The sequence below is a fragment of the Coenobita brevimanus genome, chromosome 1 (genome assembly GCF_032717465.1).
Source record: "Coenobita brevimanus isolate Jiangsu-jjx chromosome 1, ASM3271746v2, whole genome shotgun sequence".
NCBI classification, from domain to species: Eukaryota; Metazoa; Arthropoda; class Malacostraca; order Decapoda; family Coenobitidae; genus Coenobita; species Coenobita brevimanus.
The window spans coordinates 10,852,402-10,879,029 of NC_136954.1; the positions used below are offsets into that span (position 1 = coordinate 10,852,402).

Genomic DNA, 26,628 nt, shown 5'->3' on the forward strand with positions numbered 1-26,628 from the left:
TGCAGTAGAGATGCTTAGAATGTAATTTTTTATTCTTACACTGGTAACCAATGGAACTGGGCCTCTGTAACCAACCAGCGGGCACGACACAAATCGTTGCCTTCGTTCATAGATTAATACTACGTCGTGTAGTAAGAGGATGCCAGATACCTCCAGATGTATATATCCAGGGAATCATGAATGCAACTGTACCATAAAACCTGCCGACATGTCATAAAAACACCTTCACTAATACCAATACACCAGTCCTGTATGAGACAGCCCGAGCATGTATTCAATATGGGTGCTGGTTGTTAGTGCCGAAATGGTGACATGTGGAGGTGAAGTACATAGGACTATTGGGCCTCAGGGAACTGCCATTCAAGGCATGCCCAGAGTCGAGCAAAAAAAAAAAAAAAAAAAGCTACAGGTGTGCCATGCTGTTATAATACATGTTGTCATTGTTTATTTTTGATGTGCGGGTATATAGGTCCCTCAGATAAATATGAGAATTCGGAAGGCCACAATGCCAAGCTTTCATAGTCGGGGCAAATCTAATATTTTACTCCAGCTAATGTAAGACTATATTATTCACCTGAGAATGAGTCATAGGAGCCCAAAATTGTTAATATTGGCACACCGTTAACCTTTTCTTGAACGGGAGATCTCTAGTATTGTTAGTTATCATCACGCATCATCGTCGTCGTCGTCGCCAGGCAGTGAGTCAGTCAGTCCACGGCAGGACAAAGGCCCTTCACTACAGTGGTAGCCTACATAAGTCGTTTGTAGTCTTCTCCCTTCAGACGATTTTTATAGATTTGGAGAGAACATCTGCAGTGACGGGTTTTAAGAGAGAACATCAGCAGTGACGGGTTTTAGAGAGAACATCTGCAGTGATATGTGTATGAGAAAACATCAGCAGTGACGGGTGGAATAGATATAAGATCCGCAGTGACGGGATTAAGAAGTTCTCATTGACTCTTAACGTGATGTCTCCTGAGGTAGAAGAAAATCGTGTGAATTAAGCGAGAATAAAACATAAAATACATCACCGGAATGAAGACGTTAATACGACCTCACCTGCTTGTCGCATCCCACTGGCTGGTATAGGCCGGTATATTATGGGGACAGGCATGGAGTGGTATTGTAGACGACATTGGCTTCGTAACACCTTTTCCATAGCGATTTATTATCGATATTACATCCATATTTCTCTCGTACCTTATCTCTTCAAATTCTTTATCAGTATCGCTTGCTTCGGTAACGAGCAGTATGAAAAAAATTAGTGATGTGTACAATAAATCGCCAAGTAAAATGTGTAACGAAGTCTCCGTGCTAATATTGTAAGACCATTGGCTGTGACTGTGACTCTGCCCTGCATTAATATTTCTGCCTCTCCCCTGCCCATGTCTTTGTCTGTCTCTGTACAACCCCGCAATTTCAGAGCCCTTTTTGGTGGCAAAGAAAAGTGTAAGATGGTGACAGAGAAGGTTGATTATTACTCTGTGTGTTCTCTCTGGTTATATACTCTTCCCCCCACCACATCCTGTGTCTGTCATGCTTGTCGCCATCTCTCCGTGCAGCCCCGCCATTCAGCCCTCCCGTCATTGCTTGTGGATGGAAATAGATATGTGGTTCGTTTTGGACGGTGTTTGATGTTTTCAGATTTGGGAGAGAGAGAGAGAGAGAGAGAGAGAGAGAGAGAGAGAGAGAGAGAGAGAGAGAGAGAGAGAGAGAGAGAGAGAGAGAGAGAGAGAGAGAGAGAGAGAGAAAGAGAGAGAGAGAGAGAGAGAGGCACTAGGCAGACCAAAAAGCAATAATCCCTTTTTTCTTTTTGGCGGTGGAGGGAATCGGATAAAATGTTTTCACCATGGGAGTGGAATTCATCCTTTTTGGAAATAAAGCGAATTTATTTATTATATTTCAGTTGGGATTCACCATAAAAGATCTCTGGCAGCAAATATCGATAGAGGAGCACATCAGATTATCTACCCCTTCACTACGATGACATCATTTTTATTTATTTATTTGTTTTTATCCAGCAGTAGTCTTTGACGTCATATATTAATTTTTTCGTCCATGTACTAGACGATAATATTCAGTTTTGAAGGATGAAAATCGGATTAGAGGGGCCCTATATAACCTTCACTAACACCTTCGGTGCGAAAGACCTTTAATAAGCAGAATAAAATCGACCAGGGATTACACACACACACACACACACACACACACACACACACACACACACACACACACACACACACACACACACACACACACACACACACACACACACACACACACACACACACACACACACACACTACTAATGAAAGGATTGCTTCTCTGTTAGGAATCAGTGAAAAAAAAGTCAACAAATATCCGTATAGAAATTGGCTGTACGCAGTGGCTTAAAAATTCTCTCTCTCTCTCTCTCTGTCTCTCTCTCTAACCAGCAAACAGTGGATGGGATTTTCAAATATACTTACGATCGATCCCTTGTCATAACTTGGATTAATTTTCCCAGGAAGAACAAGAGATGGAAAGTTTCTCCATTCTCAGGCCCTTACCCTTCCTGCATAAAAGGGGAAAGAATAAAGAAAAGAAAAAAAATCCCTGATACAAATTTTCTGTTATAACCATTTTTTTTTTTCCAGGCAAGACAGATACGGTAAGATTCTGTGCATTTTTTGTTAGTCCTGTAAAATACAAGTTTGAGTTACGAGAGAGAGTTTACCATAAATGTGCCTGGGAATCCGACCCTATGACTTCTTGGCCGTATTCCCATCGGTAAAGGAAGGTCCCTAGCACCTTTTCCCAACCGATTTATTTTGTTTATAATATCTTACAGTCCGATTTTCTTACATAAATCCTACTGAAACCGCCATAATCTGCATAAATAACTTACAAAATTATCTAAAGCCATATCCAAAAATAAATAACTAAGGGAGAGGTGACAGGGAGCCTCCTTACCCGACGAGAAGACGGGCTGCTGTATATTAAGACGCTGCCCAAGAAATCCTGCACTGCTCTGTGTGTGTGTGTGTGTGTGTGTGTGTGTGTGTGTGTGTGTGTGTGTGTGTGTGTGATCGGTATACTTTTGTTTTACTTGCATAGTGATGACATGCAGCAAAACATTAAAGCTTCTTCATGTCAGTTTCTTGTCGCACTGTATTCCTCTTTCTTCCTTTCACGTATACTTTTTAACGAATATTATTCTTGTTTTCTGTGTCAGATATCATATTCTGTTCTTTTCGTCTGAGATATTTTTTTTGTTACGTATCAACCTGATTTCACATTTTTGTTTTTTTTTTCTTTGACTAAATACAATGTCTTTCCCTTGGTTTCGTTTTCTTGAATATTCTTTTTTTTTTATTTTTTTTTTTCAAATTTTCTTATTTTTTGTCAGTTTGATATATTTCCCGATTCTGGAGTGCGACAGTGAAATTATAAGTATATTAATTAACCCTAATGATCATATGCATCCCACAAATGGACATAAAAGATTGGGGGGCTTGCCTCTCATTGACCAGTTTTAGCATACCATTATAATTCTGTCCCGGTCTCTGTGTTGATGATGAGGATTTCCAGGCCTTTCCAACATGATTACAAGACATTAATCGATTTATTATTATTAAACAGAGAAGGCGAGGATGTGGCGAAGTAACGGTCGTTGACGGAAATTTTGCATGTTATGATGAGAAAACCTGTCTAACCTTTCTGTACCGTTGCGGACTGCACTCTGTAGTATGGGATGCTGTTGATGACGTCTGACAATTACTGGTGTTCCTGAAATTAGGGTTTTAAAAAATAGAGTTTTGCCAATATCTTTCTCTCTCTCTCTCTCTCTCTCTCCTCTAATGACGTGACTGCATTGAAGTACTGTTGCCTCCAAAGGTTCCGTTCCTCTTCCTGATGTAACTGTTAAAATTATTTTAGTTTGAGTAATGTTGCATATCGTCACTGCAATCTGTCCGGTTAGTTTGTGTGTTTTAACCAGCTGTAGTTTGAAGTACCGTAATTAACATAACGAGCTACAGAAGGCTACAGGAGGAACGGAACTTTTGAAGCAACAGTACATAGCACATAGCAGCCATAACAAATTGATGTTGTTTACCAGCTCCAACCCTGACAAAAGGATCAGCCTATGAAATCTAAACCTTGAACCTGTTCTGACATCAGACGGGTTCACAGAAGGATAATTTTACCGGGTCAACTGATGGGCTGTTTGTTTTATATATCTCTCTGTGAATCTGATAAATATGCCATTGTGCCTCGCTTGTTTATTGAAATCTAAATTAATGAGGCTATATTGAGGACATTAATAACAGAGAGCAACATTCCGCCACCGATATTTATTTTATTTTTATTTTTTATCAGAGCCTTAAGCTCATGCATTGGTGCCCCCCCCCGCGCTCTGGCACACGGGCAGACACGCACACACACACACACACACACACACACACACACACACACACATTAAAAGATTATTTATTTAAAGGTACAAAGATCATTCAGTTGACTTTATTTAACAGCTAAAGTTACGAACACAGAAGCTGACAAATTTGTAAGTATGAAAAAGTATTAGTAAGCAAAATGTACGTGCCAAGAATAGTGAAGCAGGTAAACAAATTGCAAACAAAAAGTATACATCAAATTTCAGTTCTTAACTCTGATGATTTATAATCTTCATATTTATTTTCCGTCCATCCATCCATCCATCATCCAATCCTACGTTGCCCCGCGGGGAGCATAGGAACCCGGGGCTAGGCGAGTTGGTCCTGACATTTAAGATGAGAGTGGCCAGCCTCACTCATCCGTCAGTGGCATTACGTGAGTAATAAACCCCAACCACCCTCAATCCGATTGGAGCGCCTTAATTACCCACTAAACCATCAGGCGCCAAAATTTGGCTATATGGTTACCACCCAGCGTAGTAAATGGTTTCCTGGTGTACAGGAAACCATTTGGCTTGTCATTCAGTGTAAAGTCACCCAAAGGCAGAAGGAAGAGTAAAGAATGAAGGAAAGAAAGACAGAAGAAGGAGCGTAAAGTCACCCGTAGGCAGTAGGACAAGGAAAGAATGAAGGAAAGACAGAAGAGGATGGAAGGAAGGAAGGATGGAGAAGAGGAGAGAGCAGACACCCGAGAACAGCACTACATCAAGTGAGTGGTTGGTGAGCGCCTCATTTATTTCCTACCAGACGATTATATTAATTTTGCATACTGTAAAAACCGAAGAGGTTAAATATAGCCTTCATTAACCCTTTGACTTCCAGAGATTCTTAAATTACATAAAATCGTTTGAAGATGAAAATAATAAAGTAATACACGTCATCGTTGTGAAGTAATTAACCTGCACCTGTGAAAGCACCTGTAAATCACGAGGCACCTTAACCCCTTTAGTCCCAGGTCATGTTTTGCGCTGTAATCTTAGCACCGTCAGACGATTTTACTCAGGATAGACTTTTCTAACTGGAGGGATTAGATGAAGCCTTGGGTAAGCCTTTTGGCAGTACTCGTCAGCTGGATAAAATCGTCTGGCTGCAGCAACAATAACAAGAACATAAAAGTAGGGCATCGTAGTGAAACCCCTTGAATGCGATGACGATTTTTTTTTTTTTTTTTTTTGCTCTGGTGATGAAGGCCTCTCGTACTGAAGGGGTTAATGAAGACTATGTGACTCCTAGGCTCGTATTCTCGTCAGTTAAAGAAGCGCCCTGACACCTCCTCCTGAGCGATTTATTCTTGGATATGGATGATTAATACCCTTTCATAAGTTTTTTTATGAATAGTATGGCGATATTGTAATGATTTATGTAACACAGAAGAGGACAGAAAGGTGTAATTAAAATAATTAGGAAAAGGTGCTAGTGAACCTCCTTAACCCACGAGAATGCGGACTTTGATGTTAAAGTCAAGCAAAACTATCTAGAAGCAGCAGGAATGAATAATGGAAGTACGTGATGGTAGTGAAAGTATTAACATTACTACAAAATACATGGCATAGCCTTCAACCAGGGAACAAAAGTCTGTTTACATATTCATAACCAATGCCTATTTTTCTCATGTAATTGTAATATGGACTGATATTTCTTTACTTTTGATTTTCCTCCACACTTTTTTTTTTTTTTTTTTGGTACTGTTGATGGTGTAGTGGTGTGGTAAGTGGAGGAGGGAGGGGAAGGAGGGGGTGGGGGATTGAGGATGGGAGAAGGGGAAGAGGAGAAAGAGGAAGGATAAGGGAGGTAGAGGAAGGAAGGGGGAGAGCAATGAAAGCAGTATGTGAAAAGGGTGGGAGGAGAGAGTGATGATTCAGTGCATAGAAGGGGAGAGAGAGGAGGAGAGGAGATGAGGGAGGAGAGAGGAAGAGGGAGGGAGGATGAAGAGAACGAAGTGGAGACTGGGAAAGAGAAGGATGAGAGGGAACAGGAGGAGGAGAGAAAGTGGAGGAGAGGGGGGGGGTGAAGCGGGAGAGAAGGGGAAAGAACAAGGGGAGATGAGAAAGGAGGGAGAACAGGGTGAGGGAAGGAAGGTAGGAGGGAGAGGAGGGGACAGGCATTGGGAAGTGAGGGAGAGGAATGGTGAGGTAGGAAGGGAGAGTGTGCTGACTGGTCGAGGGGGACATAGATGGGAGACGAAGGGAAAGAAAAAGAGAAGAGAGTAAGGGTAGGGAAAAGGGAGGGGAGAAGATAGCGAGGGGCTTCAGAAAAAGGGAATGGAAGAAAGGGGAGAGGGGAGAAAGCAGATTTGGAAAGAGAGGAGGAGGGAGAGAAAGGAGTTACATGGAGTTAATGATAGTTACTTAAACAGCCACACAAACCATACGGTACTAGCGAGGTGGTCCGTCTTTAAAAGGTAATGCTTAACCTAAGTCACAGGATTATAAGAAAAGGATAGTACAGTACTAGGCTTTCTCCCCCTCTCTCCCCCCCCCCCCAGCAATACGTCGTGGAGGAAAAAGACTGAAATAGCACCTTATAGGATTAATAAACCTGAAGGAAGTTTCAAAGGATATGAAACTCCAAAATGTACATGTTCTCTCTACACATTTTTTTATTTATTTAAACTAATAAGGAAACAAGGAAACGCGAACCCTCCTAGTATGGCTCTGTGTTCCTGTAATATGCTAAGTACTGTCCCAAGTACAAGGGTGGACAACCAATCCTACCGCCTTTGAGGATGGTCCAGGAGGAGTCCCCTACTTGACACCCAAATTTTCCTTAGTTAACGCCTATAGCTGACAAACAAATATCTAGCTTTCTTTTGAACGTATTTGTGGTTGTGCTGTCCTTATCACTTTCCGGGAGCCTGTTACGGACACTGATAATATCGTTACAGAGGAAATATTTGGTAATGTCCTGGCTAACTCTTTGTCCTGATAGATGTATGTTTTGTCCACTTGTTGGCGTATCCAGGGCAAACGTGAAGAGATTATTTATGCTTATATTATCAGATCCCTTATATATCCTGAAGCTCTGGATTAGATTCCCCTTCTGTCGATGTTTGGATAAACAGTAATGGAGGAAGATAGAAAGGGAGGAGGGACGGGAAAGATACCAGGGTGAAAGGAAGGAAGGGGATGGAGGGGAGGGAGGAGTAGGGAAGGGGAAAACCTGAGAGAGAGAAGAGGGGGAGGGGGAGTAGCTGCCCGTAGACAAATCCGGACATGGTTTTCTGACATCAAAAAAACATATATATTTTTCCATCCCGCACACGCACGTTCACCAGCTGCAAATTCCCACGTTGCTTTTGGCGTGAATGTATGAGTCAGGGACTTTGTGGTGTGATTACGCAGTTTATCAGATATTTCAATCCAGGTGAATGCACTGTTTCCCAGGCATGCTTGCTTGGAAGTTTTCCTCTGTGTGTGTGTGTGTGTGTGTGTGTGTGTGTGTGTGTGTGTGTGTGTGTGTGTGTGAGAGAGAGAGAGAGAGAGAGAAAGAGAGAGAGAATGTTTATCCACCTCTTCATCTGGTTTCCTACAGATACCAGAGTGTGACCAAAATAATATAAGAAGGTAGATAGATAGACAACTAGATAGACATAGATAAAAGATAGATATAGACATAGGTAGACATAGATAGATATAGACAGATATTCGAAACAAAAATAATATAATTGTGAGGTCAACAGCAAATATGGTATACATCGAAACATAATAAATATCTCCCGCTTCTCTGGCGTACAGGTGCCAAACCCGTCTTCTGGTCTGATGGACTACGCCACCACAATGAGACCCGAGTACCACCAGGCCATCATTGACCTCATCCACCACTACCGCTGGGATCACATCATTTACCTCTACGACTCCAATGACGGTCAGTGAACACGTCCTCTTGTTTACCATAGTTACCTCTCACAGCATCCCATTTTCTTCCACCGTTTCCTTCCGCTACTGCTTCCTTACTGAATTATTTTACTTTCTCTGCGTCAAAATTTATCTCTACGACCACACGACGGTCAGTATGCTTTTTTTTTTTTTTTTTTTTATTTTAATTTCATCCCATGTTGTTCTACTGTTTCCTCCCGCAACAGGTTGCCTACTGAATGATTTTTCTAATTCTACTTCAAAATTTATCTCAAAGACTCACACGACGGTCATTTAGTCTGCATGTTTTTTATAGAGTTAGCTCTTACAGCCTTCCGTTTTTTCCCTGCTGTTTCCTCCTGCTGCTGGTTGCCTACTGAATTATTTTACTTTCGCTGCTTCAAAATTTATCTCTACGACTCACACGACGGTCAGTGAGCACGTCCCCTTGTTTACCATAGTTACCTCTCCCTACATCCCGTTTTCTTCCACTGTTTCCTTCCGCTACAGGTTGCCTACTGAATTATTTTACTTTCGCTGCTTCAGAATTTATCTCAGCGCCTCACACGACGGTCAGTATGTTTTTTGTATTTTTTTTTACCATAGTTACCTCTCCCAGCATCCCGTTTTCTTCTACTGTTTCCTCTCATGTTCTTCTACTGTTTCGTCCCGCTACAGGTTGCCTACTGAATGATTTTACTTCTGCTTCTTCAAAATTTATCTCTACGGCCCACACGACGGTCAATTAGTCTGCATATATATATATATATATATATATATATATATATATAGTTACCTCTTCCAGCCTCCCGTTTTCTTCCTGCTATTTCCTCCCGCTACAGGTTCCTTGCTGATTTCTTTTACTACTGCTACTTAAAAATTTACCTCTGCTACTCCCACGACGTTCAGTGCTCCTGTCTTTTAATACAGTTACCTCTTTCAGCCTCCTGTTTATCTGTTTATCTGCTGTCTCTTCTCGTTTCCTGCAGAGTGGTTTAACTTCTACTCCTTCATCATTTACAGATCAGATTCCTTCCATGGTTTCTGCTCTTGCCTTTTACCATTGCTTTCATTGGCCAACCTACCGCTATTTTATGTTTATTTTTCTTGTTCAGTTTTCTCTCTAGGCACTTTATGTAGATGCTCTGGATATATTCTCTCTCTCTCTCTCTCTCTCTCTCTCTCTCTCTCTCTCACTTTTCCATCCTCTAATCCCGCCTCTCAAAACGCTGGTCTCCTTTTCTGTCATCTTTCCTTTCTCATTGTCTCTCTTCCCATTCCTCCTTTTCCCTACCCTACCTTTTCCCCCATAATTTTGTCTCGTCTCTCATACAATTCTGTTTCTTCGTACTGTTTCAGACCTCTCTTCCTCCTGCTCTTCCTTCTTTTTCATTCCTTTCTCTTCCTCCTTCTCTTCCATCCTTTTCTTTCCTCACCCTTTCTCATTTCCTTCCTCCTCCATTCCTCTCTTTCCCCATCTCCTTTCTCATCTCCATCACCTCCAAACCTCACTTCCCTCTCTCATTTCTTCCCTTTTCTTTTTTTCTCACTTTCTCCATTTTTTTCTTTCACTCATTCCGTGCCAATATTTTTCATCTTCTTTCCGTTTTGCATTCTGTTACCTGATCATGTCACTTTATCTTTCCTTTCTTCCTTTCTTTTCCATCATTTTATTTTTGTCCCATTCATTCCTCCCATTTTTTTCTCCTATCTCCCTCATCTCCAGCATCTCCAAGCCTCCCTCTCCCATCCCGCGCCAGGATTCGAGCCCCAGGTGATGCTGTGCCATTGACCCCGAAGCACTCCAGAAATATATGTATGTATAGAGATGACTCGCATAGTGGCCAGAAATGGGAGAAAAGAGAGAGAGAGAGAGAGAGAGAGAGAGAGAGAGAGAGAGAGAGAGAGAGAAATAAAGCCATAACCCTCCCCACAAACCAGAGTCCGAGGGGAAATATTAACCCAGGACAACGGACAATACCAATTCCCCCCTCCCCCCTACCGTCCCCATCTCTCCCTCCCTCCCTCCCTGTCTCTCCCTTCATGGGAAAAGTGGGATAAGCAGAAAAGAGAGGAGAGAGGGAAATAAAGAGGAGTGGGGTTGGGGGGGAAGGAGAAGAAGGGAGGAGTGAGTGCGGAAGAGGGGAGAAGAGGTGGAGAGGGGAGTACAGAGGGATATGGAAAAGAAAGGAGGTAGAGAAGTAGAGGGATTGAGGTGATGGAGGAGAGAGTAATGGGAAGGGAGGTAGAGAGGTGTGGGGAGCGAAGTAGAGAGGGATGGGGAAGGGGGAAAGAAGAGAGGGATGGGGAGAAAAATAAAAAGTGTGGAGAAAGAAGTAGAGGGAGATGGGAAGAGAGGAAAGAAGAGAGGGGTGAGGAGAAAAAGAGAGGTGTAGTAAGGGACGTTCAAAGAGATGGGGAGGGCAGCAGAGAAAAATTGGGAGGGAGGAGAGAAGAGAGCGTTGGGGGAGAATAGAAGCCTTAGGGGATGTGGCTACCTCTAAATGATCTTATGTTTAGGACACACCTCTGGCAGTGAAGCAGGTGGCCGGTCTCCTCTGACACATATAATACAGTGATTTCCTTTGCATGTCATTGGCGGTCCAGTCACACGGTTGTATCTACCTTGCCAAGACCTTTCGTAGTGAAGGGGTTAAAGTTTTCATTATCCTTTCATTAGAGTAACATATTTTCCTTTTTGACTCGTGTTACCGTCAGATTATAATTTTTGGATTTTGGAAATGTATTTTTTTCGTATTAATTTTTCCTTGCACCAATTATAATTACATTTTAGAAAAGGAAAACGTTTTTATTTTAATCTCTGCCACTAAATTAAAATATTCTTCTTTTTTGAATTGATTATATTTTCAATATTTTTTTCCTTGCAGTAGATTATTTTGTTTGAGTTTTCTGAGTAAACGATAACAATAACTACTATATTCTTAGCTCCGCCAGTCGAATATATTTACCTTGTGGAAAAAGCGTTTAAATCACAGTATTTTTATTTCATTTAGCTCCAGGAAATCATGTTGAAGGGGTTAGATATAGTGCTAACTGGAAACTACAGTATAGGGAAGTTAACTGTTGTACATAACGCATTGAATCCAGTGACTTATTTTCTTTTACTCATGTTGTATTCAAAGTTATTCAGTGATTTTACTTAATTACAATTTTTTTCATTCCTCCAGACAATTTTCTTCACTGATTTTGTGTATCTTTTAAGGGGAAAATGAAGGCAATATTTATTCCTTGGAGGTAGGAAAGTTTCTCTATACTTAAATGCAGTGGTTTGGTAGCAGGAAAATAAACTTAAAAATACATCACTGGATTGAAAGGTCTGAGTATTTCCGTACGATGATAAAATATTGAAAAATTAATGTGTCCCGTGAGAGAGAGAGAGAGAGAGAGAGAGAGAGAGAGAGAGAGAGAGAATTTTTTTTTATATATTGTAGCAGTTATCTGTTGACATCCTTCGTACAGAACGTAGCCCGTCATTCTTTTGCCTTTGAGAGAGAGAGAGAGAGAGAGAATGAATGACTATCAGAAATATTAAAAGGCAGGCCTACGAGAGAGAATGAATGACTATCAGAAATATTAAAAGGCAGGCCTACGAGAGAGAGAGAGAGAGAGAGAGAGAGATGCAGGTAAGTGATGGTGGTGGTGTGGTGGTGGTGGGCTGGCGATACCCGAGGCCAGAGCGTGCCGTGGTTGGTAGATCCGAAGCACCAAATCATCTCAGTCACAGCCATATATCTTCCATTTACTTCGTCGTCATCACACGTTTCCACGGCAAATACACATTTGGTAGGTTGTATGTGTAATAGTGTTGCTGTTTGTGATATCATGAGCATTTATTTAGCCATAGTATTGCAAAGGAATGTCAGAATTTATACTCACTTGGTTTCTTGCATTCTGCCACTTCACCGTAGCGAAACAGCTCAGAGTCATATCTATTCGCATTTATCTTCTTTGCCTTACATAATCAAAATTAATGTGCACGTCTTAGATTCTCTGTATTATTTTAGTGCTGCTAATGAATAAAACCTCGTATAACTTTTGTAAACAAAAATATCGTATAGAAACTCGCATTTGGTAACTCGTTTTGTCAGTCTCCTCCGAGTCTTCCCTTACCTCTTGCTCTCGTTTTCTCCGAACTCTCTCTCACCACTTCACACCGATCAACTCGCATTTATCTAGTATTAACCATATATTTCCACGATTGTTTCATAGGTCGTTTGTACTATTGTGCTAATAATGCAGTGAGCCGTCCCACAGGTCTGCAAAATAAGAGAATGATGTAATGTTTAACTATCGTGTGGTCACCCATGATTCCGTGCTCTCTCCTCCTCCCACTGTTCTGCGTCACTCGAGTTGAAACTGTGATGGCGTGTGTGCGTGTGCGTGTGACTCTTCGTAAAGTGCCTCCTATTTCTCCCGGACATTGCATAGTTGGACTCCAAAGGGCCTTCCCAGGATTATTATGCTGGTGAGGGTAGCTACAGACATATGAGAGGAATGAATTATACATGGAGAAGAATTGGCATTGAAAAGTCCGGCCATCTTGGAGTGAGTCTTGTGGATCATGTGACTTATTTACTGCGATGATGTCTTTTCCATTTTAATTATGTATCATTAGACGATTTTATTATGGTCATTAGAGGCTTTTGGAACTGTAGTTGAAAACAACCTTCATTAACCTCTTCATCGCTAGGTGGTTCTCCTAAGCCGAGGCAAATCGTCTGGATATAGCAGTGAAATGGATAATTACGTCATTGTTGTGTTTTTAGTCAGAATAATGATTCTCTCTCTCTCTCTCTCTCTCTCTCTCTCTCTCATTTATTTTAATGTGTATATGTACATACATACGTAGTGTATGCGTATATATACATACATACATACGTAGTGTATGTAGTGAATGTGTGTGCAGTTTTTGTGTATGTAGTGTGTACGTGTATGTAATGTAGTGTATGTACAGGGAATTTGTGTAACCAGTGATATCAGGAAATCCCCTGTGAATTCGTGAAATGAGTTTAAACTGGGATGGGTTAATTTAGGTTAGGTTAATTTATGCTGCGGTTAGGTTAGGCTGGGATAATCAAGGTTATGTTTAGGTTAGTTTGGATAGGTTAATTTAGATGAACGCTTAACATAACTTAGCATTCATTTCAACCTAACCTAGCCTAACATAACCTAATCTTTACCTAGCTTATCGCAGCAAACCTAACCACAACCTAAATTAACCTAACCTAAATTAACCCATCACTAGGGATTTCATGAATTCACTGGTTATACAGATTCCCTGTAACATACATGTGTACATACCTACATACATATGCATTAAGTGAAGTAGTCTTTACAATTTCATAGCAACAAGGGAATGATAAAAATGTACAGTTTTTCTTAATTTTGGTAATTTGAATTTTCTAAGTGTCATTAGATGTTTTTTTTTTTTTTTTTTTTCATATTCCGATCACTTAATAACGCGATTGACGTGGGCAGTGCGTGTCTGGTTCGAGAATGTTATGGCGTTGTTTACATCTGCATTGACACACCTACAAAGCAATGAATTTATTCCTCCACAGTGCCCTTCTCAGGTCACATCGTAATATACATAATTATTTAACGATAACTGAAGCTGATAATGTTGTAGGCTTTTGGAAACACTTCGAGATTTAATTCATTCGTGAATACCTTATGATTTTCCAAAGTGGCAGTCTAATGTTCCCGTAATGTAAGCCCTTTGTGTAGGTCACTGCTGTAGCTTTACCATCTAATTTGACATAAATCTCAGTTATTTCATACTTGCTTCCCCAAACGATTTTCTTCACTCAAAAAAGTGGCTTCGCGTCATCTTAAGAATTAACCGTATCCATGTGAGGATGTAGCTCTCATATTATTCGTGCTAATTCCTGAGGATTTCATTCAAGTGTAAGACGGACCTCCAGTCAGAAGCTCTCATAAACGGCCGGCGGCATATGACCCTGGAAGTTGCGCCTCTAGTCTCTCTCTCTCTCTCTCAAACGGAGTAGAATAGTCCAGATGTAACAGACATCCTCGGGATGAAGTGGTGTACTAAAAAAAAAAAAAAAAAAAAGAAGGCGGTAGACCTTGATTCGTCCCTGATGTAAGAACAGCATTGACCTTAATTATCTGGTATTATTTATTAATGAAAGTGTGTTACTGCTTCCAAGTCAGTTTTCATAACGTCAAGCCTAATATTTATGCGCCATACTCCCATCCCCTCACGCGCGCGCGCACACGCACACACACACACACACACACACACACACACACACACACACACACACACACACACACACACACACATCGGCCAGCCAGGTAATAAGTCTCATCGTACATCTAGTAATTAACTTATAAATTAGGCCACGCCCTAATTACCCCCCTCCCGTAATATCTCCCTCCTCCCCTTCACTTTATTATTCCCTCCCTTCATCCCCTCCCCTCCCCTCCCCTCCCTTCCTTCAGCCCTCTAATTTCTCCTCCTCCTTCTCCCCCCCCTCCCCCTCCCATCCTCCTTCTTCTCCCTCTCCCGTCTTCCTCCTCCTCCCCCTCCCGTCTTCCTCCTCCTTCCCTCTCCCATTTTTCTCTCTCCTCCCCCTCCCATCTTCCTCCTCCTTCCTCCTCCCATCTTCCTTCTCCTTCCCCTCCCATCTTCCTCCTCCTTCCTCCTCCCATCTTCCTTCTCCTCCCCCTCCCATCTTCCTCCTCCTTCCCCCTCCCATCCTCCTCCTCCTTCCCCCTCCCATCCTCCTCCTCCTCCCCCTCCCATCCTCCTCCTCGTCCCCCTCCCATCCTCCTCCTCGTCCCCCTCCCATCTTCCTCCTCGTCCCCCTCCCATCTTCCTCCTCGTCCCCCTCCCATCTTCCTCCTCGTCCCCCTCCCATCTTCCTCCTCGTCCCCCTCCCATCCTCCTCCTCGTCCCCCTCCCATCTTCCTCCTCGTCCCCCTCCCATCCTCCTTCTCCTTCTCCCTCCCATCCTCCTTCTCCTCCCCCCTCCCATCCTCCTCCTACTTCCTCCTCCCATCTAACTCCTTCTTCCCCATCCCATCTTTCTCCCTCCCCCACCCATCTTCCTCCTTCTTCTCTCCTCTTCCTCCTCCCCCTCCAATCTTCCTCCTAACTCTCCCATCTTCCTCCTTCCCCCTCTCATCCTCCTCCTTTTCCCCTCCTCCCCCTTCCCTCCCCTTCCTTCCTCCCTTAATTTCTCACACTTCCCCCAGTCCCCCGCCTGAGAGTTGATTAGCGTGAAAATCCCCACTAAAAAATTTTGTGGCCGGTGGGGTAACTAGCGGACACAAGGTTGAAACTTATGTCTGTCCATCTGTATACTGCCAGACGCCTTAATCCCGTAAGGGGTGGCCACAAACAAATCACTTCCTTGTCGCCCTGTCCCCCGCCATTTCACTTCCCTGCTCCCAGCTTATGTGCAGAAGCTAATGTTAGTTTTCAAGGCGACAGGTGTGTGTTGGGGTGTGCGTGCTGACGATAGTATTCTGGATTATGTAGCAGACGTGGACCTGTGCAGTATTTTCGTAGGGTAAGGAGGCTCCCTCAGTGATTTATTTTTGGCTATGGCTGGTTAATATCCTTTTGTGCGATGTCTTTGCAGTGTATGGCGACATTAGGATGATTTATGTAACACGGATAAGGTCAGTAAGGTGTAATAAGCAAAATAAGTCGCTTAGGAAATAGTGTTATGGAGCTCCTTAACCTACGAGAATACGGAGCTTAGTTGCACATCTTGCTGAGTGTAGGCGGCATAGGAACTTTCTTGGCACGTTTTCGTAATTTTAGCTTGCATAGGAGGCCTTGTACTACCTTTTCCTTTAGGTGAGCGGAGGCATAAAGCGATTGGTGTGTCCGTTTGTACGTGCATGAATGGGTGCTTGCGTGCGTGGGTCCGTGCGTCTGTAACACTCTTGTGGGCGCGATATCTCCTGAACCCGGCGACGGATTTCCACCAAACTTTTGTCAGTGATGCAGTATTTAGGGACGATGGACTGATTAGGTCAGCTAGGTCAAGGGGTCAGGGGTCAAGGTCATATGGTGTCGACTTAGTTTTTGCTTGTGGGTGCGATGTCTCCTGAACCCCTCCATGGATTTTGACCAAACTTTAGCCAATGATACAGTATGAAGAGACAATGAAATGATTAGGTCAGCAAGGTCAAGGGGTTAAAGAACAAGGTCATATGGGTGTGGGTGCGATATCTTCTGAACCCCTCGACGGATTTAAACCAAACTTATCAGTGATTCAATATGAAAAGACGATGAAATGATTAGGTCAGCTAGGTCCTGGAGGTTGTTTGGCGAGTCTGTACACAAGGCTTGGCGGAGACATACTGAGCGACACTTTACACCGACAGCTTGTGTTCTCATGTTATAGTTTTAATATCGACGTAGTTGGTACCAATAAATTACGTGAGAATATTAACGTGGAAACTGTAGAAATATACAAGTGAGGAAGACGTGCGATAAAGCTACCTAGGACTCTTCACCTCGTCCTTAGTGGTTTGTCTAGGAAGCTTATCTTTTTGTCATTTATATCGTTTAAACATTGACATAACATCAGTAACATACTTGGGGTTATGGATGTATAAGATGCAGAATAAAGCGCTAAGGAAGAGGTGTTACGAACTCCTCAAAGCCATTTAGAATAAACCTAAAACTTACACCCAATCGATATGCAATAGTAACACACACATGACTCCTTCATGCCGGGGACCTCATTTTTGTTTCATTCCCGATGCCTCCAGACGATTGTGCCCAGCTTAGGAGAGAGATTTTATTCCGGAAATGTTAGATATACCGTCATTAACCCCTTAACTGCACGGCTGTGGGTCGGAATTACTGGAACTATTATGGTTTCTGACCTTGACTTTGCTGATATTTCTGGTTTATCATAAACATACATGAACGTCAGCTTCTGGTGTATGGGCATGTGGCACGTATCCATACGTTTATCCTTCCCATAGAGTGTCGTCTGATAGAGTCAGCCTGGATTGAAAAGACCAGGGGGGGAAACAGCAAAGCTTATGGCTGAAGCAAGTTGATCGTTCCTGCCGGGAGATTCTTGGAATGGGAAGAGTTGGTGCCTGGAGGCTTACAGGGAGAGCCTCTGTGGGTGGAGTCGTAGGGTGAGTGAGGCTGTCTTCTACCGCGGAGGCCGACTCTGGGCATAGACTTGATAGCTTGTTCCCTGAGGTCCAGCAGTTCTTTCAGATGCCAAATGCCTTCACATGTCACCAATTCTGCATTATTGTCCACCGTCCATTTTGAATACATGCTTGGGCTGTTTCCTTCATTACTGATGTAGTTGGATTGATGAAGTTATTAAAAGACAGGTACAAAAAAGTAGATGGGGAAGCTGCTGGGCACATCGGTTAATGCTCTTGGTGTAGGGTGGTGTGGAAGGAAGATTTGGTATGGTCTGGTGTGAGGATGGTATGGTGTGGTGTGGCTTCAGTCAAGTATTTAAAATCAATGAGAGTGAAGTAATGCACGTCCGAAAATCAATAGGAAGATACAGACGGACAAAGCCGAACCTAGAGATGCTGCCACGTGTCAAAACAATATAGGATATGAAGAAATGCAAAAACTGAAATAAATGTTGACCCTTTCATGATCGGGAAAACTTTGGTACTCTCTTCCATCTAACGGAGGAGGATTTTATTTATCTGCAAGTAACTCATTAGAGCTTAGGAGTGTCAATACTGAAATGATTAGCCTTCGCATGGTCGAGACAACTCAGGTGTTTTACGGCAGCCAACACCAGACTTTGCTCAGCTAAGTGTGAGTCATAGGAGCCTGAGAGTGTGGAGACAAGATAGAAAATAACGCACCGAGAAACAAAACATCTGTTAATTTGACGATATATAGGAGTAAAGACTTGAAAATGAGAGGAAAATGAAGGAGAAAGATGAGCTGAAAATGAAAGAAAAGGGAGATGAAAGGGACTGTGAGACCAGAGAAAAAATAGAGGAGGGGAAGCAAAATGGAAGAGAACGACTGATAAAACGATGTGGGTGGAAGAGGTGAAACGGGGAGTATAAAAATGGAGAGGGACAGAGGGAGAAAAGTGGAAGGAAAAAAAAAAAAGACCGGGAAAGAGAGGATGAAAAGTTTCAGATGTGGAGAAGTATACGTAGAAGTGGAAGAGGTGAAAATGAATATTATGAAATGTATAGAAAGAGTAATAGAGATGTAAAAAGGTGAGAGAGAGAGAGAGAGAGAGAGAGAGAGAGAGAGAGAGAGAGGGAGGGAGGGAGGGAGGGAGGCCGGGGGGGGGGAGGAGATGGGTGAGGAAAGACAAGTGTGAGTCAAGCCTTAATACCGTATTAATTAAAGGAGACAAATCCATTTCCCTTTCTTACGGAACAGTTCTCTCGCCCAAACTATTTCTTCTCTGATCTCCCTTCCTTCCTCCCTCTTTCCTTTCTTGCACCGCCTCGCTTTCTTTGTAATTCACCCACACATTTTCTCTCAGCAGCTCAGTCTTGCTTCCATATTCTGCTATTTACTCCATGCTGTCATTTAGTACTTCCGGGATAACACAGCCAGGTTTCTGCTCCACTGTTTCTCCATTCATTTCGTCCTCTTCTTGTGATTAGCTTTATCATTTATTTTACTCTTTTCCTTCTGTTCACAATCTTTAAAGCTAATAGAGTGATGGAATCTGGCTTTCATTGTTCCTGCTACGACCGGATGATTTTCTTCAGCTTGGGAGAATCGCCTGGCACTGTAGGAAGGAACGAAGACTAACCCCTCCAGTGTGAAAACCGTACCACTCAGAATCCAAAAACTTACTCTCAGCTGAATAAAACCCTCAGGTAATAGGTTGCTAGACTTGTTCCGACCATAGAGGGGTTGGTAATGAAAGTATGCTCTGGCTCGTATTCTCGTTGGTTAAGGAAGTTCCCCTACACCTTCCTAAGCGATTTATTTACTTATTCCTCCTTAACGTCCTCCTCTGTTTCATGTAAATAATTCTACTGTAGTACCACCGCGTTCAGCATGTTACATTTTTTATTTTTTTTAACCAGCCGTATCCAGAAATAAATCGCTGAGGAGCAGGTACTAGGGAGCGTTCTCATCGGATGGGAATACTGACCTCTGAGTCTTGTGTATTCAGCTGAATAAAATCGTGTGATGTAAGTTGGAATAAAAAATAAAAGCCTCGACCACAAGCGGGTTAAGGTTAAAAAATATATATATCGTTAGGGGAGAGCAGAAATAAAACAAGTAAAACAATTAACACAAAATTACGCTCTTGGGCTACCATGCTGTCTTTTTTTTTTTTTTTTTTTTTTTTTTTTTTTTTACACAGTCCATTTTGGTCTGTTTCCCCTTACTCGCTTTTATTTTATTTTCCTCCTTCTCTTAGGATCTTTTGTCTTTGTTTCTCCCTCCCTTGTTCTTCTTCGTCCTACTCCTTTTCTCTCTTTTCCCTCGTTCGTGCTCACTGTATTACTCTTATTTTCCATTTCCCATAAACTATCCTTGTGTCTTCCTCCACTTCCAATAATATCTCCTCTACTTTATCTCAGTCTCTTCTACACATTATCTCGTCCTCTTCCTTCCCCTCACTACTTTCTCCACACTTGCTCCTTAGTTAATGTTATCATTGTCCTTTGTCTTCTATCTGTTCTTTCCTTCTCCCTTCTCTCTCTCTCTCTCTCTCTCTCTCTCTCTCTTTTTTTTTTTTAACCTCCCCTAGATGCTTTCTCCTCCTCCTCCTCCTCCTCCTCCTCCTCCTCCTCCTCCTCCTCCTCCTCCTCCTCCACCTCCTCCTCCTAATACGTGCAAATCAAATCCTAAAGAATTTTACAGTTACATTAGAAAGAAAAAGGTTATGACTACATCAATAGGTCCTCTAGAAACAAACAATGGCAGACACACTGAAAATGAGGTCGAAATGGCAAACATTCTTAACGATTACTTTGCGTCTGTTTTTACAGTAGAAAACACCACCAGAAACCTACTGTTACCCACAAACCAAGCAAATAGCACAGTCCTTAGTAACTATGCTATCCATAATAATGATATCCTTTCAGCCATAAATAGTACGGACATAAACAAAACCCCTGGCCCCGATAAAATATCACCGAGAATTCTCAAAGAAGCAAAACATGAGTTACTGCTGCCACTCTCTGTCTTATTCAATAAATCATTAAGTACTGGGAAAGTTCCACGCGAATGGAAACTAGCAAATGTAACACCAATTTTCAAAAAAGGAAATGAGTCGCACCCAGGAAATTACAGACCAATCAGCTTAACGTCAGTAGTGTGCAAGTTAATGGAAAAAATCATAAGAGATAAAATAGGTAATTATCTAGAAGAAAATAATATAATTAAAGACTCGCAACATGGATTCAGACATCGTCGTTCATGCTTAACTAACTTACTGGACTTCTTCCATGATGTTTACAAATCATACGATGACTCAAGAGCAGTAGATATAATTTACCTCGACTTTCAGAAAGCATTTGACACTGTCCCTCACAAGCGTCTCATGAGAAAAATAGAAGCACATGGAATAAAAGGAAAGACGCTAAAATGGTTACAAGACTGGCTGTCAGACCGAAAACAGCGAGTTGTGATAAACGGAAAGGAATCCAAATGGCGTAATGTGATCAGCGGCGTTCCCCAAGGCTCAGTACTTGGACCGATACTTTTTATTATCTATATAAATGACATTGATGAGGGTCTAAATTGTAAAGTATCCAAATTTGCAGATGATACTAAAATAACCAGTAAAGTCACTTCAAAATTACAGTGGCAGCAGTTACAAAATGACCTTAATACTTTAGCAAGCTGGGCAGAAAAATGGCAAATGAAATTCAACACAGAAAAATGTAAAGTACTTCATATTGGAAGTAACAATGTCCATGCAAATTACAAAATGAACAATATTCAGTTATCAAGTACAGACAGTGAAAAGGATCTTGGTGTGATAATATCAAATGACCTATAACTAAGCAAGCAGTGTACCGATGCGGTAAAAATTGCAAACAAGCTAGTGGGTTTTATTGGAAGAACTTTCGAGTTTAAATCGGAAAAAGTCATACTTGCCTTGTACAACTCGCTAGTGCGCCCCCATCTTGAGTATTGTGTGCAATTCTGGTCTCCGTACTACAGAAAGGACATTGAAAAATTAGAGAAAATTCAGCGAAGAATCACAAAAATGGTACCACGACTTAGAAACAAACCATATGAGGAACGCCTTGAAGAACTTAAATTATTTAGCCTAACGAAGCGCAGGTTAAGAGGGGACCTTATTGAAGTTTTCAAAATCATGAAGGGATATGACAACTTAGACATGAATAAATATTTTGATATAGACCGGTCGAGTCAAACCAGAAGTAATGGCTGCAAAATCATGGGAAAACGATTCCAATCCCACGAAGCAAAATACTTCTTCTTTAACAGAGTTGTAAATATCTGGAACAGATTACCCTCAGATACCGTGAACAGTATCTCAATTGAGACATTCAAAAACAAATTAGACAAGTATTTGCACGAAAATCCTCAGCTGACTCTTTTTCTCTCCGAATAACTTGCTTTTATAGCTACGGTACATGTAAGTTCATGCCCCCTTAGTCTACAAGACACCCCGTAAACAATGTACCCGTACATAGTGTTGCGTCACGATATTATACATTTTCAATTTATTCGGTGCAAACAAAGCAATATAAGCACAGATTAGGATCTGCACAGATAACCCTGAGTTAACGGTCACTACTCTTACTTTCGACCTGTGATGGGCTGTGGATCACTGAGGGTCCCTGTTAGTCAAGTGACCACCATCGGGATTTTTTAATGTACCAGGGGTCACTGCCTCAGGATGAAACTTGTGTACTGTCCCACATGGGAGAGTTCCTTGTCTCAGTGGAGTGAACGGAGCTATTGCCTGATTGACTGCTGCCTACCTAAAAAGCGCCAGGGAAGGTTGCCGCACCACCCCTAAACATCCACTCTGTGCATTGCACATCCACACTGTGCACTGTGCAGTCCCCTTTTATCTAAGACACCCGTCCTATATACTTTTCAGTCTCCCCAGCGCAAAGAAAGCAATATAAGCACAGATTAGGAGCTGCACAGATAACCCTGAGTTAACGGTCACTACTCTTACTTTCGACCTGTGATGGGCTGTGGATCACCGAGGGTCCCTGTTAGTCAAGTGACCACCATCGGGTTTTTTTAATGTACCAGGGGTCACTGCTTCAGGATGAAACTTGTGTACTTGTCCCACATGGGAGAGTTCCTTGTCTCAGTGGAGCAAACGGAGCTAGGGCCTGATTGACTGCTGCCTACCTTAAAAGCGCCAGGCAAGGCTGCTGCACCACCCCTAAACATCCACACTGTGCAGTGTGTAGCTTCCACGTTATGTCCACAGACTTCCCATTAACTCAATGTAACTGGTTTATAATGTCATGCCGTAACTATTATTTTATTTGTTTACTTTCTCTTTCAGGTTACTCTATCGGGTAGCTTATAGATAAAGTATTATAGAATGTGACTTTTCCTTTCCAGTGTTTCCTATAAAATTTCCATGTCAGTTTTTCCATGCTGCATGGTGGTTTTTCTCACTTTTTCCTGGAGGGTTTGGTGGTGGGGGGAGCCTTCTTGCTTTCCTATCCTTATCCTTCAACATGTAGAGTTAGATCTTGTAGTCATAGTTTTCTCTAACAAGCAGCCTCGAAAGGACCATAAGGTCTGTTGCTGTTTGCTTTCCTGTGTAATCCTGTGTAATCCTCCTCCTCCCCCTCCTCCCCCTCCCCCTCCCTCCTGCAGCAAGCGAAGACCAGTTGGGTTCTCTGGACAATAAGAACTAAACTGATATTAATGGAAAGTGTGTGTATGAGAGAGAGAGAGAGAGAGAGAGAGAGAGAGAGAGAGAGAGAGAGAGAAATATTCTGCTTGGTAAAGATACTGAAAAAACAGTGGAACAAAATGACACTCCGTAAAACAATGAAAGCAAATTGTGGTAAATAAAAGCAGGGAAATATTTGAGTGACTGAAATAAAAATGATTAAAACATTTACGTTAGTGAATAAATTTGTCCCGTGATAGCAAGAATTAAAGAAAAAAAAAAGGTATCTTGCTGTAAAGGATGCAGGAGAATATTTATAAGTCCTTTAACGAGAGAAATCTTTACTGAGCTGACTAAAAAGAATGGCTGTTGTCGGATTTTTTCATCTACCAAATATCCCTCAGCCCTTTCAGTTTGGTTGATGACCAGTTGCTGTCATGTTGGAAGGCTCATTTGAGTAGTAACCAAGGAGACTTGTACCTACCTCGCAACTAAAGCTTGAGAATAGCCGGAGTACCCGAAATGAAAACAAGCCATGTGTAATCACTATGGTTATGAGCAATACAAAGAGGTCCTTGTTACTGAAAAACCCTTAATTAGAGAGGAATGAAGTGGAAAGTTGCTAATTGCTGTGGTAGTTGGGCTGGGCTGATTTTGACATGATGCTGTGTGGTGTTGGTGGTGAGTGTGATGAGGGTGTGGACCCAATAGTAGTTAGCAGTGAGGGCGTAGTGGCAGTTATGGTGGAGCGATGGCGGGAAGTTGTGGACATGCTCTCGCCCTTCTGTTTTTGAGTGAGTGGTGGTGACGGTGAGTGGTGATGACAGTGAGTGGTGGTGACGGTGAGTGGTGATGCATGATGACAGTGAGTGATGAGTGATGGCAGCGACTGATGAGTGATGGCTGCGTGTGATGAATGATGACAGCGAGTGCTGTGATGACAGTGAATGGTGAGTGAAGACAGTGAGTGCTGATGACAGTGAGTAGTGATGAGTGAGTTATGGTTTAATGATAGCGAGTGGTGATGGTGATAAGAGTGAGTGGTGATGAACTGATAGTGAATGGTGATGAAGGTGATTACAGTGAGTGGTGATGAATGATAGTGAGTTATGAGTGATGGTGAATTGTGAAGGAAGTAATGATAATGAAATGTAATGAGCGATGATAGTGAGTGGTGAAGAATGTGATGATGATGAGTGATGAGTAATGGTTGAGTTGTGGTGAAAGGGATAATGAGATGTACTGTAGTGAGTGACAGAGTTGTGAAAGTGATGATAGTGAATGGTGACGAATGATGATAATGGCTATAATGAAAATGATGATAGTGATTAGTGATGAACGTCTTGACTGGCTGCTGATGATTGGTTATGAAAGTGATGACTGGTTGGTGATGACTGAAAGGTAATGACCATGATATGAAAATGATGGCTGATTGGTGACGACAGTGGGTGGAAATGGTTCCAGTGACAGTGATGACTGAATGGTAATGGCAGTGAAGACATTGATTGGTTGATTATCGTGATGACAATGGTAATGGGAGTGAGTAGTGATGACAGTGATTTGTTTTGACTGTCAGCAGTCATGACACTGATGCCGCTGATCGGTGATAATGGTGATGACCATGAGTGGTGATATTAGTGAGTGGTAGTGAGTGATGGTAGTGACTGATGATGAATGATGGTCGTGATTGGTTGATGAATGATGGTCGTGATTGGTTGATGAATGATGGTCGTGATTGGTAATGAGTGATGGTAGTGAGTGGTGATGAGTGATGGTAGTGAGTGGTGATGAGTGATGGCAGTGATAGTAATGACAGTGACTGGTAATGACTGATGACAGTGAGTGGTGATGACAGTGGTGATAGTGAATGGTGGTGATGATTGGTGATGAATGAATGATGAGTAATGACAGTGATGACTGAGTGGAGGTGACAGTGAGTGTTGATAGTGATGACGGTGAGTGGAGATAACAGTAAGTTGTAATGACAGTGAGTGATGATGACAGTGAGTGGTAATGACAGTGAGTGGTGATGACAGTGAGTGGTAATGACAGTGAGTGGTGATGACAGTGAGTGGTAATGACAGTGAGTGGTGATGACAGTGAATGGTAATGACAGTGAGTGGTGATGACAGTGAGTGTTGATAGTGATGACGGTGAGTGGATATGACAGTAAGTGGTAATGACAGTGAATGGTGGCGACAGTGAGTGTTGACAGTGATGACGGTGAGTGGATATGACAGTAAGTGGTAATGACAGTAAGTGGTGATGACAGTGAGTGGTGATGACAAATGACGCTCCTGATCTTGGTGGATTTCTCTAATGGTCTTGGCTGAATCCCAAAGTCTTCCCCATCTCTCTCTCTCTCTCTCTCTTTCTCTGTCCACATCTCACCATCCATTAACAGCCTCCCATACCTCACCTTTGGAAGAATATTATCGTCAGACTTTAACTAGACTATAAAGTTTGAATTGTCACGTCCATAAGATAAACAACTGAATATATTTCTTCCGTGTGATGTAATATGGGGTCGTTTGGAATATGATAAAGTTAATAGTGCCAGTAGTCCCGTTCCCCGGCTCCTATGACTCAGTAACATAGATTGGTGTTATCTGTAAATGAATGGATGATGGTTTCTTGGACTCTTATCTGTATTAAATCGTTTGTTGACATAGCGGGACTATAATGCTGGAGGATACGCAACAGTGAGGGACTTAGGCCTGTATTCTCGTTGGCACAGGAGGCTTCCTGACACCTCTTCTTAACGATTAATTCTTAAATATGGCTGGTTAATATCCGTTTGTATGTTCCGCATGTAACGTGACGCGATGTTTGAAGAATTTACAATACGTAAGAGGACTGTTAGGTGAAATCAGCATAATAAATTACTAAAGGTGTTAGGGAGCTTCCTTAACCGAAGTGACTGCAGGCCTTAATGTCAGGTTTTAGCTTTATATTTATGCGACCAGGTTTAAAATCTAGAATGGCGTTATCTAGTTATTAAGTAATTGTCCCCATTTTAATACTTTTCTTCGCCTGTTTGCTGCCTATTGATACACATAGCTATCTTACTGAGGCATCGAGGAAGTCCTAGCTGTCAGTGTTTAAATTTAAAAAGTCCTAGCAGTCAGTGTTTAAATCGAGGAAGTCCTAGCTGTCAGTGTTTAAATTTAAAAAGTCCTAGCAGTCAGTGTTTAAATCGAGGAAGTCCTAGCTGTCATTGTTTAAATCGAGGAAGTCCTAGCTGTCAGTGTTTAAATCCAAGATGTCCAGCTGTCAGTGTTTAAATCTGATACGTCCTAGCTGTCAGTGTTTAAATCTAAAAAGTCCTAGCTGTCAGTTTAAGAAGTCTAGCTGTTATTGTTTAAATCTAAGAAGTCCTAGCAGTCAGTGTATAAATGTAATTCGAGCACCTGTTTGCTGGTTTTGATTCACTTAGGCAATTAACTTAAGGTACCACAGGATTATGTTCTTCCTTTGAGTGAAACCCTAGCATAGAAATGTTAGATT

At 42.1% G+C, this 26,628-nt stretch overlaps 1 protein-coding gene across 1 annotated transcript in view; it reads left to right on the forward strand.

Moving 5' to 3' along the window:
• The window catches only part of LOC145414185 (glutamate receptor 1-like), a 337,109-nt gene that overhangs the window by 18,232 nt on the left and 292,249 nt on the right, over positions 1–26,628 (forward strand). Inside the window, exon 3 of the mRNA XM_080283792.1 lies at positions 8,171–8,300. Within this exon, the coding sequence (XP_080139918.1) occupies positions 8,171–8,300 (130 nt within the window). The remainder of the gene's footprint in view (positions 1–8,170; positions 8,301–26,628) is intronic.